We start from the raw sequence: 15,515 nt of genomic DNA, 5'->3' as shown, positions 1-15,515 counted from the left end.
GCTACATATTGTAACAGATAATTAAATCCAGTCACCACCATTCGGCTATACTCATAGGTTAATCCTCATCCGTCACGGAAATCTTACATCAAAACACTCCACATCATCTTTGCGGCTTATCGTTGAAATGTTGACAGTCAGTGACATTTCTCAGCATGAATTCTGAGCCTTTGGACCATTAAATATATAGATCTCAACATTAATGTGTAAAATAAATGTGTAGTTAGCAACCCTCGCAATAGTCCCCCTTGACTAAATTTGAAACAATCGCCGTGAGATTGACACCTGTAGATTGATGTTTTGAACTCGAATTCCTTGAAGTTTAAATCTAATTTTTTCGCGCACAGCATATACATCATCGTTAACAGTAATAGTATACATCTTAATACTAGTCCGGAGGAATGTGTTTGCCACTGTGACCTTAAAAAATACATTTTTATTGATAACCGAGACAGTAGCTACTGAAAAGATGTCAAAATCCGAAGCGGCCAGAAAGCTTCTTGAGAGTATACAGGGAGATTTAAGGACGCTTTCATCAGAAGGGAAAAGAAAATATGCCAGCGTAAAAGAGGTGAAGAAACTCGAATTCGATTTATTTATTTATTTATTTATTTTATTGTATACCAGATTATTATAAACCTCATTACTTTTTCTATGTGCATTTATGTTGGTGATGTGACGAAAACTATTTGCATAGCCACCATGTACTTAAAACGAGAAAGACTGTTTGCACTGCCACCATGTACATGATCTAAAGAAGGCTAATTGTATGGCCATTGCCTAGTGGATAATTGACTGACATGTACCTGATATGCATTTAAAAAAAAAAACTTCAAGTCACTGTAGGTACAACTGGAACAATCAAAACCAAATTAGAGGCAGAGCAAATGAAGCTGTTGTTCCAGACCCCCTGCTGGAATGTGCAACACAGGTTTGGGTGGCAGTAAGACAGTGAAATGGGGGAGTGGGGTGTTTTTGAAATTGCTCCAGGGCCTCCTACTACCTTAATCCAGATTTGGGTACAGTATTGTACTTTGACCGCTCTGGGGCCTAAGTGGTTAGAGCATCTCCTCAGATGTGGGAGGTTGTGGGTTTGAACCCTGGCCAAGTCATACCAAAGACTTATAAAATGGTACTAGCTGCTGCCTCGCTTAGTGCTCATCATTAAGAGGTTAGTGTTAGGACTGGACTGCCTGGTGTCAGGATAATGTGACTGGGTGGGATATGGTGCTCTTTGTCTGTGGCATGATGTCCCAGTGCTAGACATTACTATAAACTGTCACACTGTAGGCATTGTAGTGCTGTGACTAAAAAAAAAAATCTATGTTAAAAATCAAAATCATACACACACACACACACACTTTTTGTTACCATCTTATCCCTGCAGTAATACAAACTTAAGAAGATCTATTAAGTCATATCTATAACATTGGTTGAATTTTGTCATCTTAGCCATCATTTGCTGTTTTTAACTGAACCCGTTATCAGATTATTACTTTTATAAATATTCATTATATTTGTTACTAAACTCAACTCTGCTCATTCAGAGTAATGAATGCACATCAAATAAAGATAATTTTAGAGTTTCCTTTATTATGGTGTTTTATTGTCAGATAAAAAAGCCCTGCAAAAATGTGTAATGGTATTGATAGGTAACCATCTATTAATACAAGTACAGGTTTGTGGGCTGTCTATTGTGGGCACATGGCAGCCATGTAAATAGCCTTTGCAAAGGTTGGTACACAATATGGCCATGTGAATAGACACTTCTTGTTTATATACTTTTTGCACTGGTTGCTGAAATTGTTTCCCCAAGTTTCACTGGCATTTGTTAAGCTTAGAACCTCCATTCAGGCTTTTTTTGCTGTCCTGAATATCAGGTGTAAGACAAAATATGAATTTTTCATTTCAGACATCATAGTCCAAACTTCTAAATTAAAATGTAAATATATTGTAAACATGCAAAATACATGGGTATCTTTTGTAAAAATATAGATATGTATACAATGACTGAATACTTTTGTCATTGTTAGGAAGAAAATTATGTAAGATATTTAAAGAGTAATTGCTAACATCTATCAATAATATGAGAATTATAACAATTGTCATAGTTCTGCAATGCTTTCAACATAAAATTCTTATTATTGAATATTCTTGTCATTATTAAAAACACTTATTTTCTAATGAATTCTTTTTTAATCGAAAACATTATAATTTACAAATGTGGTAAAGGCTCTGTTCCATCATTGAAGGCTTAGTAGTAATGAAGACTATTGTTATAACTAATCTGATTTTTTGTTAACTTTATCATTTCTTTTACACTACTATTTTTGTTATAATCCAAAAACAGTTTTAATTTGCCATTATGCAATATTAGGTTCAAATGAAATCATCTCATTTCAAATTACCCTTGAGTACATAGAGGTACAAATCACTGAGGTAACAAGTTACATCTTAAAGGGGATGTGATAATGTAACGGTGATGTTATTTTGATATAGACAGTAAATGTTTTGTTTAATACAAATCCGTATCATTTGGAGCAGAGGTTGGCAACCTATGGCACATATGCTACAAGGTGGCACATCAAGAGGTTTTGTGTGGCATTCAAAGAGCAGCCAAAAATCTCAATTTTAACCCTTTACCTCATGCAAGCGTCTTTGGATACCTCTACTCCATTTGCATGGAAGCACCTTTTGATGCCTGCTGTAAACATCAGCCATTTTTACTAGTTTTCATAGCGCCACCTTCGGGGAAAACCCCCTAATAGATACTACATTCATTTCTGCAAATGACAATTATGTCAGATCACATGGTCACTGTTTATGCATTGGTTGATATCTGCTATTTAAAGTAACTGGGTCATAATCTCCATTCTCCAAAATGGCGGTCGTGGATTTCATTCAGTACTTACAAAGTTTTCATGATTAGAATAACAACTATGAAAGATTCAATAACTTAGGTAAAGGCTCTGATATTGAAGTAGGCAGCAATTAGTTTTTATAAATTATCAAATTCAGATGACTCAGTGATGTAGACGCAGACGAAAAATTTTGAGTATGAGAAATGGCAGCTACGGTTGGTCACGTGGCCTCACTGACATGACGGTGAACGAGTTCTCTCAAGATTTTAAAGCACATAAAAAAAATTTCTGTGAAAATAATTACACAGCTATAACAATCGGACTTTACTCTTAAATTTTGCCACACATAATAGATGTGTTCCAAAAATGTAAAATGGTTAAAATTGCTGTTAAATGTAGCATACACTACATTGCTTAACAGTTAACAGGCAGGCCTGTGTGTATGGAGTCGAATAGGTAGCAGTTGTTCTATTTATAGCGTGCTGCACTTTGTAACTATGCTCTGTGAGGTAAAGGGTTAACAGTGTTACTCTTGCATGCGCTTGTTCATTTTGTAATTCCGGAAAAAGTCTCAAGCTATGTAAACTTGGTTGCTGACCCCCTGCTTTGGAGAGTCTTTTTACTTACAGGTAGCAGAAGCAGTCCAATTGAAACTTAGAACAATCTCATCCAGAAATGAGGATATCATGTCAGGTAAGCATAGATTTTGTCAGGTAAGCATAGATTTTGTCAGGTTAGCATAGATTTTATGTCAGTTAAGCGTAGATTTTATGTCAGGTAAGTGTAGAGGTTACTTATGTTGTGAACTTGATTTTGTTCTTTACATTTAAACCTCACTAATTATGGACAGTTTTGTTTCTACCTCTTTCAATCTGATTCATAAATGAGGAATTTGAATTTGACTAATAACCTTAAAAGAACAATAGCAGAGTTCGTGCTTGGGGGCATTTTTAGCTGTGCTGATATTTTCAATGAGAAAATTTAGTGGCTGAAAGACCCCCAGATGTCACATTGTCATTGTAACAGTACATCAGAAGAACATGACCCAATTGCTTGGCAGAAGGTTCAAAGACCAACTAGCTGCTGAGTGGTGGGAAAATGTGCTGATATTTACAGTGACTGAATCTGAAGGCAGAAAGACCCAGTTATGTATATCTGTACAAGAGTACATCAAATGAACAACTTTTAACTGTCATTAGTTGGCAGCAAACATAGCAGAAGCAACACATAACGATAAAGAGAGATACCGACACCTCTGCAAGACACGCCTTGAGCTAGGACTTAGATTGGCTTCAGGATGGAGCTTACGTGCACAAGCGAAAAGGATGACACTGTTGCTTATATGGGAGAAGGAAACAACATTTAGAGAGGATGATAGAATAGAAATAGGCCACACGGATACGGCAATGATAGATATCATAAAAGGTATCAACAATAACCTGACTGATCGTATCCACATAGGCCAACTCAGTATAGACGTGACCCTCCAAGAAGAGTTGAGCCCACACAGCCTAAACTGCCAGCTAAATCCGCAGCACAAAGGCAAGAAAGAAACATTGAGGTGAGGGAAAGTAATCCACCTATTCCACCTTCCCCCATCTCCACCATCAGTACCTCAAGTTGCCATTAAGGAGAAACTAGCCCGAAGTGCAACACCAGCCCCCCCCCCCCCAAACTGCCAGAGGAAGCAGTCAAGCAAGAAATAGAGACTGAATCTAATCTGAATGATGTTTCCTTGACTAAAGAACAGAAGAATGAACTGGAACTCATCAGTATTTTAGAAAACCTTTGCTGATGAAATGGGGCTCAATTCACTTTTCCAAGATAATGACACAGCCATTAAACATCTGGTTGATCATAAAACTATCTGGGATGCATGAAATCATGAACTGAACCCCACCTTACAGCTACCTAGTAATGCGGCCTTGAGGAAAGCCCGTAGAGCTATCCGAACAAGAGGAGTACTATACACCAACTATCCAGTTGTGGTTGCTCGCATGATTGCCCGTCAACTCATATACCATCATGACCTTCCAGACCCATTGTCTGGTTCCTGACCACCGACAAAAGCTTCATGAATAGCAGTGTAGCAGATATGGTTGACCCAGGAGCTGAGAGAATCCATGTTAGGGATAAAGTGGAATTCCCACTTCACCTAAAGGAATGGATCATGGAGGAATATATGCACTCTTCAGTGCTACAAAGAGTGGATACCAGTTTGCCTTGAGGTTTTCTATTTGGCTTGAAAACAGTTTTTTTTGATAAAATCTCTTTTATCACGATTTACATGATTTACCAAATTTGATCTGTTTCGCTACCGCCATAATTGTTTAAAATTCTTCTATGCGTGATACAAATTGTTCATAAGTCATTTTGACTTCACTGATTGGTAATTAACTAGTATATCGAATTTACACTCTGTACACTAAATTCCAACTTTTGAATGGATCATTTTCAAAATTTCTGACTTAGTCGATTTGAATAATTGCACAGGTGGCTTACACATTATTGGCATTTTTATTGTCCATTTATATAACGCCTAGATTTGAAATAAGTACGGGCTGGCTTTTCTGGGAGTACGCAACATCCATGGCTAGCTTGCTGAGTTCCTTGCCTCTCCTGCCTCTCTTGGACTTCCTATACCTTCCTTGACAGAGATATGGAACCATTTCCACCGAACCATTTCCACCTGTCAAATCTAGGTGTCCCAGTGTGATGTCATCAAGGCGACTAATTGCAGTGGGCATCACATACTGCTTGGGTCGACATCTGGAACAGTCGAGAGCTGACTGAAATCCAACTCTATACCATGAGTGCATGTTGGGTTCATTCCCACTCATGATAGCCCTTCATTCAGGTCATTAGGGACTTAAATAATCCTATGATCGGAGGGCTCATTTAAACAGTATTCTGTGAACACATAAATGCCTGGGGGATGAAGCACTTATTCCTTCCCCCAGGATTATTTAACAGCCAGCCATGCTGGCATAATTTGTGATACATGCACTATAGTGTGAAAATCACGTTAATTTAAATAGTCAAGTCAACTTTAGCTTTCATTTCCAAGTTTAGCCTAATAAGTAGTGCATGTGGCCTCAAAATCAAGACATGTTGAGAGTTAGACTAAGTGTTTGCAAATTTGGATAAGTATTTTATGGTTAAACAGTAAATTGACAAGGATCGTAATGAGATTCAGCAGATTGCTAAAGTTGCTAGAACTGATAGTTCGCACGGAACACTAGCCAGATGTGAGAAAGTGTGCAATGCCTAGCTTAGTGCTTGGAATAAGGCCTTTCATGTTTCACTTTCACTCTAATGGACAAACAAGAGCCATATTAGAGGTCTCAATAGGATTTTAAAACTTGGAGTCCAGGACTCCCATTTTTGTAAAAAGGAGTCTTTCCAGCAAAAGTTGCAGTCCCCTCTCAGAAGTTGTGAACTTAACAGATTAGAAGAAATGTTGGTTGCCACTGAGTTTAATTTCCACATTATTTATAACACTGACATTTAGCTGTTGTTTGTCCATCAGAATGTGACTGAATTTTATCCGTTTTGTCAATCCAAGGAAAGATCTTATTCCAAACACTGAACCAGGTATCACACACTTCCTTAAACTTAGCTAATGTCCCATCCCATTTAGAACTATCATTTCTAGCAGCTTAAGCAGTTTCCTGAATCTCATTACAATCTTCGTTAATATGATGTTAACCTCCAAACACTTATCCAGATTTGCAAATGACATTTTGTTTAAGTCTCAACATGTCTTGATTTTGAGGTCATATGCACTACATACTCAGCTACACTTGGAAATGAACACAGTAACGAAAACCAAAGTTGTTTATTTGATGTGCTCTTATAAATAACCGCATATAGATCTCTGGATCTTTCTGCCTTTAAATTCAAACACTGTAAATATCAGCACCATTTACCGCCCAGCAGCCAGTCAGTCTTTGAACTTGCTGTCCAGCTATTGCATCATGTTCTTTTGATGTACTCTTATAATAGCAACATGTACATCAGGGACTCTTTCAGCTACTGAATTCTGTCATTATAAATATCAGCACTGCTAACTTATCAACACATTTTCCCACCCAGCAGATGGCTAAAGCAAGTCTTTGAATTTTGCTGCCCACCTATTACATGCATACAGAGGACTCCAGCCTCAGTGATCTTCTGTGTCCCAGAATTTTTTGTGTGCATCCAAATATGCAAGATTAAGCATTTTTGAGATCTTTGTATATGTCAGTGGTGTAAAGAAGTTAGAAAATTAAACTCATTGGCAACCACTGGTTCTTCTCATCTGGAATTAGCCACTTCAGGCATGCCCATTATGCTTCTGGTAGGGGACTGCAACTCTGGTAAGGGACTCCTGTTGTTCCCAAAATAGGAGTCCTAGAATCCTAGTTTTAAAATCCTAGCGAGACCTCTGATCTAGGACCATTACTTCATTAAATTAATCATTGTATCTGATATTTCATCACGTAAATGAATGAAAAGAGGACTTTTACTGTGACAACAATTGCCGAGTTTCGACTGTAACCTGTTTTCAAGGTTGTCGTTTTATGAAAGGAAAAGTCTATTGCCCAGCGTGGACCCTGAACAGAGCTCTATTTCTGTAAATTGTGTGTCAGATGTTGAAACATGGGGATAAATAGACTTAGGATAAATAGTTTAGTTAATTCTAGGGTAATTGTGACTGGGGCTCCCTTGTCCCAACATTCTTAGGACCTCCTGGGTTTGTCCACCCTTATGGCAGGATTCCCTGGCTAGTACAACTCCTCTCTTCAGCAGTCTCTTAAAATAGTACTAACTAAGAGGACTTTTACTATGACAACAGTTGCCGAGTTTCGACTGTTTTCAAGGTTGTCATTTTATGCAATAGTTTGTTCTGTTTTGAACATAATAGTTTGCAAACATTGCACACTCACTTCTTCCTATGTTAACCCAACTTCACTGTATTCTGATGGGAGAGAAAAGTCCTATTGCCCAGCGGGGACCCTGAATAGAGCTCTATTTTTGTAAATTGTGTGTCAGAAGTTGAAACATGGGGATAAATAAACTTAGGATAAATAGTGTTTCACAGTAGCATCCAGCTAAGTTTTACAGTTACTATGTTTTTATTGATTAGTTTTTAGCATAATGACAATATACTATCACTTTGTCCTTTTAATTTGTTGGTTATTATGTTTAACAACAAATTTGATTGAATTTACACTTTTAGTTATGTGTACTGTGATGGTGTTATTTAACTGTCAAGATCAAGGGTGACTTTTGATTTCATGTAATGTGTTCAGATATGATAGAGGAGTTAAAACCAACTAAGGTTTTAAAAACTAAAAGATCTTGTGTCATTTGCTGCCCCAAATCATATTTTATATGTCTGACTGCCAGTGGAGATCAGAATCTTCAATTTGTATTGCCTATGTCAGCAAGCAAGACCCTGGAATCACTCTCACAGTAGATGGCACACATATCAGATTTATTGAAATTTGAAGTATATGATAAACGTGTAACTTAATGAGTGTCTAACTAGACACGGATAAGGTCACTCAATATAATGACTTGTTAGATAGGGGCTCCGAGTGGTCGAGTGGTTGAAAGCACACTCCGTTACGGATCACTGCCATCTCACCTCTGTCTGTTCTGGTTTGAGTCTTGGATTCAGCCAATGTGGGGTATGTGAGAAAGCTTGCCAGTAGCTTCTCGTGGGTTGGTGGTTATTTCCAGGGTTTTCCCAGGTTTTTCCTCCACCATTAATACTGGCCGCCATGTATAGCATATTGTGTGCTGAAAAATGGCGTTAAATCCCACAACAACAACAACAGCAACTTGTTAGATATTAAAAAATGAATGCTTTTGTTTTGAACATTTTTGTTGTGCTTACCATGCATGTTTAGTAATGCATCACACATTTTTATTGTGCTTACCATGCAAGTTTAGTAATGCATCACAAGCCTTACCATTTAATCTTTTCTAATATTGTTTGATGAAACTTGTTAGGAATGTAAATTTGGTCTAATATTCATTTGATTTCATTATTTTTTAATTTCAGGTCTTATTCCAGCAAGTAATGAGATCATCCAACCATTTGTACTGGGATGTGAGACCAAAAATCCTAAACTTATCCAGATCTGTCTGGCATCAGTCCAGAAACTAATCTCACATGAAGCTATTTCCTTGGTAAGTAGTCCATATCTGCCTGGCATCAGTCCAGAAACTAATCTCACAAGAAGCTGTTTCCATGGTAAGTAGTCCAGATCTGCCTTGAATCAGTCCAGAAACTAATTTCACATGAGGCTGTTTCCATGTTAAGCAGTCTAAACTTTAGGACTGTATCTCGTATTTTTTAAATAAATATATGGTATGTATTTACATGGTATAATTTTTATAGCCAACTGCAGGAAATATCTGGCCATCTGCCTGACCTTCTTATTGTATTAGTAAGCAAAATTATGCTGGAATTACTTCTTATGGGGGGAAATGAAATTACATAAACTTGTTCTTTATATAATATGCAATCTGATTCAGTTTTCCAACTTTGAGAAAATGTCATTGATTATTACTGTTTAATTTAGAATTAACTTTCAAAGTAATAATAATATGATAACAGTTATATTGGAACACAAGTACTTAATCCACTTCACCCTATACTGGCCGGAGAGGGAGAAATCATTTTATGCAAATAATAGAGTCCAGCATGAACCCTGTTTAGAGCACACTTGCTGACTGTGAACAACATAGACTTATATCTATCATTGCATTTTATACCTGTAGACCTGGGTCTATCCTGTTTGATTGTGATCATTAGCATAAGAAGATTTGTTGACCTTGGTCTACCGGCCCATGATTTGACCTCAGTTGTAGGTCATAACATATCATTTATTATAAAACATTTAAATATTTAAGAAAAATTTCAAAATATGTACATGTACTTAAATAATAAATTATGTTATAAAAAATAAAATATGTTATCACTAAGGACTAATTAATTGTATATGGTACCAGTTGGTTTGTAAAATTACTGACCTGCTGGCCAAGAGGGCTTTTTGGTCATTTTTGTTTGTTTGTTTGTTTGTTTTGACAGATATTTAATTCATATTTTATTGTTCAGAGTTGGGCACTTTTTGTACAAAAGGAATTGTCATAATTTCCATTTTTTTCAGACGGCAGCTAACAGTATAATTAATATGCTGTGGCACCTGATGGAGGCAGGTTTGGAGGAACTCAAGTTGTTGCAGACGGCCATCTTACTGCTCACAACAAACTCAGTAGTACAGCATGAGTCATTAGCTAAGGTAATTTTAGTTAGTACAGTTGGCTCCACTTAAATGCACATCGCTTAGTTGCAAAGATCACTTAAGTGCATAGCGAAAGTATGGTCCCGTTTTCATTGTAAATATACATGAATTCCGCTTAAATGCATAATCCGTTTATATGCATAGCTTGGGTCCGGTCCCAAGGTTATGCATATAAGCAGAGTTGACTGTATACGTATTGTAAAAATGTTTGCCCATTCCAACAATCCAGTATATTTGGGACATGCAATTTTGAAAATACGCTAATAGGCAGTAACTCACATTTTGCAAGTGTTGGCATTACCATGAATTAAATTTTGACAAATGTTGTTGTCTCGGTAATAGCAAAAAATTCTTGTGCGTGAAAATGTTCTGACCACTTACAGATATTTGACATGGTTATTGGATATGGACTCTGTGTTTTGTTAAACAGTGTGCTCAACCGAGTCATACCAAAGATTTACAAAAATGGTACTAACAGCTGCCTCCCTTGGCGCCCAGCAGTAAGAGGTTAGTATTAGGACTGGTTGGCCTGGTGTCAGGATAATGTGTCTGGGTGGGACATCATGCTACATGTCTGCGGCATGATGCCCCAGTGCTAGACATCACTATAAACTGCCACATTGCAGATATCGTAGCGATATGACTGAAAAATTGTTAAAGCTACTTTTAAAAAATCCAAATCACGTCACATATCATTGAGCTGACTTGTGATGACATTCATATTGGTATTAAGAGGGGTGTTTGGGGTTAGGTTTGGTCCCATTTGGTGTTTTATGGTAAGTCTGACCTGCAGGATTCTTATTGTATATCCCTGGATCTCTTCATGTCCATATAACCTTATGGGTTTGGGGTCATGTGACCTCATTGGTTTATAATAAATCACTAAGTCATTTTTGACAATTACTGTTTATATTTGTATGCATACTAATGTTCTGTCTACCTCAACAATTTTTCTACATTACAGTTTTTGCTACATGATTTTCTGATATATCTCTCCACTCTATTAAGTTTCTCTTATTTCACTGCTCCCACTCTTAATGTCTCATATACATATATATATATATATATATATATATATATATATATATATATATATATCCCACTTGATCTATCTATATATTGTTATGTATATTTAATTTGTATTATTTGTTAACTTTTCTTAATGATTTATGTTATGTATATCTGTATTTTGTACTTGTCCAAAATCGAGTTGTTGGTATTCTTGTCCAGTGACATTTATTTTGTAGACAACATAATACATAGCTAAGATTTCTCTAAGAGTATTGCCTTAATGTCTTGAAGCAGAATCAGACATTGTTTTGTTCAATTTTTTATTTGGGTGGATTAATTTATTCAAATTATTATTCACTAGAATTACAAAGTGCTCAGTAATATTCTTGGACAGAAACACTAATTTGGAATTTATAGTGAATTCAGACAAGGATGTTTTTGGATTATATTATTGTGATACATCAAAAAACTGTAGCACATCACACATTAATACATTTGAAACTACAGGCACATCAACACATTCAAATATCTGAAATTTTTGGATTACTGCTGGAAAGCAATCGGAACTTCTTACATTTGGACTTGTGACAGAACTTTTAGGACTCTTTGGGATTTAATTTACAATACTGTAAGTTCATTTTAAATTTTCACTTTGTATTCTAGGGAAAAAAATTATTTGTTGAATTTTACAAAACTTGTTAGTTTTCACTCTTTTCTGTTACTTAGTTCAAGACCATAGAGTTGTGTCAATATACTATATCACATACCAACATGCACTTCTCTTACATACATCATATGATTGGCCAACCCTTACTAAATGAAGGATAGGCCCCACAGACCACACAATAACTAAATAATGCTGACCTAGTATTTAAGAAGAATATGACCCAGTTACCCAGATTTGTCTTGCTGCTGACCGAGCCTTTAAGAATATGACCCATTTGTGATTGATTTGCTGAAACCCACAAACTTATCTTTTTCAGCTGTCTCTGATAATGATAAGTTTCCCAAATTCCTCCTCCCCACTTGTTGCTAATTTGAATCCTGATCCTGGTAACTGTTGATTATTATTTCTGGCCTATTCAGCCTTATACAGCCTTAACTTTTTCATACACTAAAATCCCTTTATTCATACAAGCAACACTTTGAAGGTTATATTATGCTAAGGCAAGTGAAGTGCCTTGTTTATATACCATAAATTAGCGAATATAACACACACATTATCCAAGTTTTTCCGTACCAAGCATCCCTGTATGGGTCTGCATGTTATACAGTTTGAGTTTTACTCATATTACTAATTGTAGTAATATTTTCAAAGACTTGTTTCCTATTTCAAACACTGAACAGGACAGCACCATGTTCGAAATATTAAATGTGTCTAATGTTGATCATATAGTTACGTTTTATGTCAGCTAAAAAAATGTAAGTTTAAATATGATACAATAATAAGATCAGTGTAATAAAGTCAGCATCTTCATTTTGTAATTTACTAATTTATGAAGAGCATCGATGTTGTTGTGTTGTTGTTTAAAATATTAAACTGCCATTATTTTACAATATTAACTCCATAGCGCATAATATATCAGTGTCAATAATATTACAAATGAGTGATAATTTGTTAATTAGAATTTCAATTACTTGCTGTCTTGAAAAACATAGCTTCAGCTAGGTGTGCTTCACTGACATTTGGGACCTGTGATGCTTTGTCTGATTCATTGTGGTAATTGGATTCAGACTAGATGAGCGACTTCCAGAGGAATTTCACATTGTTGGTGTTATTTTTGTCCAAGCTGCCATACCCATATTGACTACATTGTTCATTGTAAAATCAGAATGTGTGTAGTTCATGCCATTTGGTGATTATTTACAGGCAGGTGATTAATTTATTGATTTTGAACTAATGGGTAGGCCTGCCTTTGTTCCTGCATTTCACAAAGAAAGCATGTGGCGTCATCTTGGAATGGTTGAGATGACTCAAGGTGAGGAAATCAACTCTGAATTGACCCAGTTCGTTTGAAATGGTCATGATGCTGTACGTCCTTTTTCCAAGCGGAGCACATGGATTGAAATTTAGACAGTTTAGTGATTCAGTTGTAAACAGGATGATTAACCATACACAAATTTTGGTTGTTCATTATTCTTTATGAAAACATTTGGGTTATATACATCTACATTTAATCTAATATTTTTTTTTTTACACACAATAGAAAAACTCTGGGTAATACATGAGTGTGTGTTATACATGAATGCATGTTATATTCACTAATTTAGATTGATCTTAATGGTTTAAATAATTCATTTTTGGGTTGTTTTATTTTTGAATTCCTTTTCCTTTTTCACAGAAACAGCAGGATCTACATAGTTGAAGACTTATTTTGTTATGGTATACAAATATTGAACTGTATTCACAAAATTCTTCAGGTTTATTGTTATGAAACAGTTACTTCATGTAAACATCTCATTCATGCGAAGCAACTGTTTTGTGAAGCCTGCAATAAAAGCATCCCAAAAGGTTGCACAGGGGTCAAAGTTTGGTAGACTTGGGACCACATATTATAGGGAAATTGCAATCCCACTATACAGCACTATTATTTAGAAGCATGTTGTTAAATTTAATGTTATCTTTTCAGGCCTTGGTTCTGTGCTTTCGACTACACTTCACAAAAGACAGTACTACCATTAATACAGCTGCTGCAATCATTAAGCAGCTGGTTAGTGTAGTGTTTGAGAGAGTACTAATGGAGGATAAAGTCCCTTCTCAAGGTAAGGAGAGTGAGAGTGAAATCTTGTTCAATATTTGAACGATGAAATCCTAACTGTAGAATTTTGGATTTACATAAATGAAGATAGAGACAAGCAGAGACAGAATGACAATACAAATGAAGGCTATACAGCTGATGAAATCAACAAGCTATTTCCATCTCCACTAGCTGTCAATCAGTGGTTGCATTGTTAGAAATTCTGATAGGTGGCTCATGCCATTCGCAAGTCAGGCTACGTGTCAGATCTTATGTAACTTGCTGTCTGTGCTAATTTTGTGTTACTTAATAGCCTGAGTCAACAAGGATCATGCACTTTATAGGTAGTTTTCCATATTTAACATGTAAAATGTTGACTTAATATGGTTTTATTATCTTTCACATGATTTTTTAAAAATTTTTACCAACAGTTAAAAGCTAAATTTTCAAAAACAACTGAGATTGATTTTGTTATGGGTTTAACACTGTTTCTCAGCATAAGATAGAGTATACATGGTAGCCAGTATGATTGAAATTATATTGACAGTGAATTGTTAATCAGTAGGTGTGGTTATTTAGACTACAGCCAGCAATTAAAAAATTCATTGTATACAAGGAAGTTTCTGCATTGCAAAATTTCTGTGAAAATTTGTACTGTTTTAGAAAATTGTTTTCTGTTGTCAGTTTATTTAATTCCATTTTTATCATTTGGATTTTTTACTGAAAACTCAATTTTTGTTAGTGTTTGAATTTGTGGACATATTGCTGATTGGAAACTGAGACCTTTTGTTTCCACAGATGGAACATTGTTCATTTGGCTTGAAAAGTTGTTGTAGCTAAAATGAAATCTGTGAACATTGGTTACCCATGTAAATTGATACCTCACTAGTTAAAAGTTTGTTCAAAAAAACTTTCTGAAAGCTAGAAATGTAATTACAGTTTCACAATAAATGCAGATGGATTCTGAAAAGCACATGGATAGAAAAGAAACCTTACTAGTAATATTCAAATTTGAAAGGTGATAAAAAAAATTAATGATATTTAATTTGAGTGAAGATGCTAAAATTGTATTTTACAGTGACTGTGAAGTCTAGAAATAAATAGAGTACAATGAAGATAAACATGAAAAAAATTGGAACAAAATCCAATGAGAACTTTTAGACATTGTTTAAAAACATGTTAGGGGAGATAACTCATGTCAAGCTGATTAAATCTCGATCTCTGCTGGTGTCATGAATAAATTTAAAAATTGTGTTAAAATCTTTATTCATTTCTTTTGAAACCGATCAGTTGTAGTTTTGTCACTGTATTAAAGTAAAAAGCTGTGGAAGATTTTTCTTGCAGCATCAGCAATTGAAATCTAAATTATTTTAATAAAATAAACATGTCTTCATATCTCATCATTATATCTGATAATCCACATTCACTAGGCACTTTTGAAATGTGTTCACAAAAAGATATATTCAAACTTGAAGTTGTTTTTTATTTAGTTCTCCTAAAGCAGCAAACTCCATATTTTTGTCTCAACTGCATATGTATGGTGAGATATATTGGTCACTTTTCCAGCAGCAGTTGTGGTGTTGTAATCAAGAATGTAAAAGTTTTGC

The 15,515-nt window shown here is 35.5% G+C and overlaps 1 protein-coding gene across 4 annotated transcripts in view; it reads left to right on the top strand.

Annotated features, from left to right (window-relative positions):
- Nucleotides 1-70: 70 nt before the first annotated feature.
- The window catches only part of LOC149799541 (protein MON2 homolog), a 145,705-nt gene continuing 130,260 nt past the window's right edge, over nt 71-15,515 (top strand). For all 4 annotated transcript variants that reach the window (XM_089958883.1, XM_089958881.1, XM_089958882.1 and 1 more), the window contains exons 1-5: nt 71-571; nt 3,491-3,554; nt 8,914-9,041; nt 10,025-10,156; nt 13,801-13,933. In XM_089958883.1, coding sequence (XP_089815009.1) covers nt 470-571; nt 3,491-3,554; nt 8,914-9,041; nt 10,025-10,156; nt 13,801-13,933 — 559 coding nt within the window. In that variant the 5' untranslated portion in view covers nt 71-469. The remainder of the gene's footprint in view (nt 572-3,490; nt 3,555-8,913; nt 9,042-10,024; nt 10,157-13,800; nt 13,934-15,515) is intronic.

Source organism: Sinohyriopsis cumingii, chromosome 5 (assembly GCF_028554795.1).
Source record: "Sinohyriopsis cumingii isolate HCF-2022 chromosome 5, ASM2855479v2, whole genome shotgun sequence".
NCBI lineage: Eukaryota > Metazoa > Mollusca > Bivalvia > Unionida > Unionidae > Sinohyriopsis > Sinohyriopsis cumingii.
The sequence above is the reverse complement of the archived record's forward strand: the minus strand, read 5'-3'. Positions and strand labels throughout refer to the sequence as shown.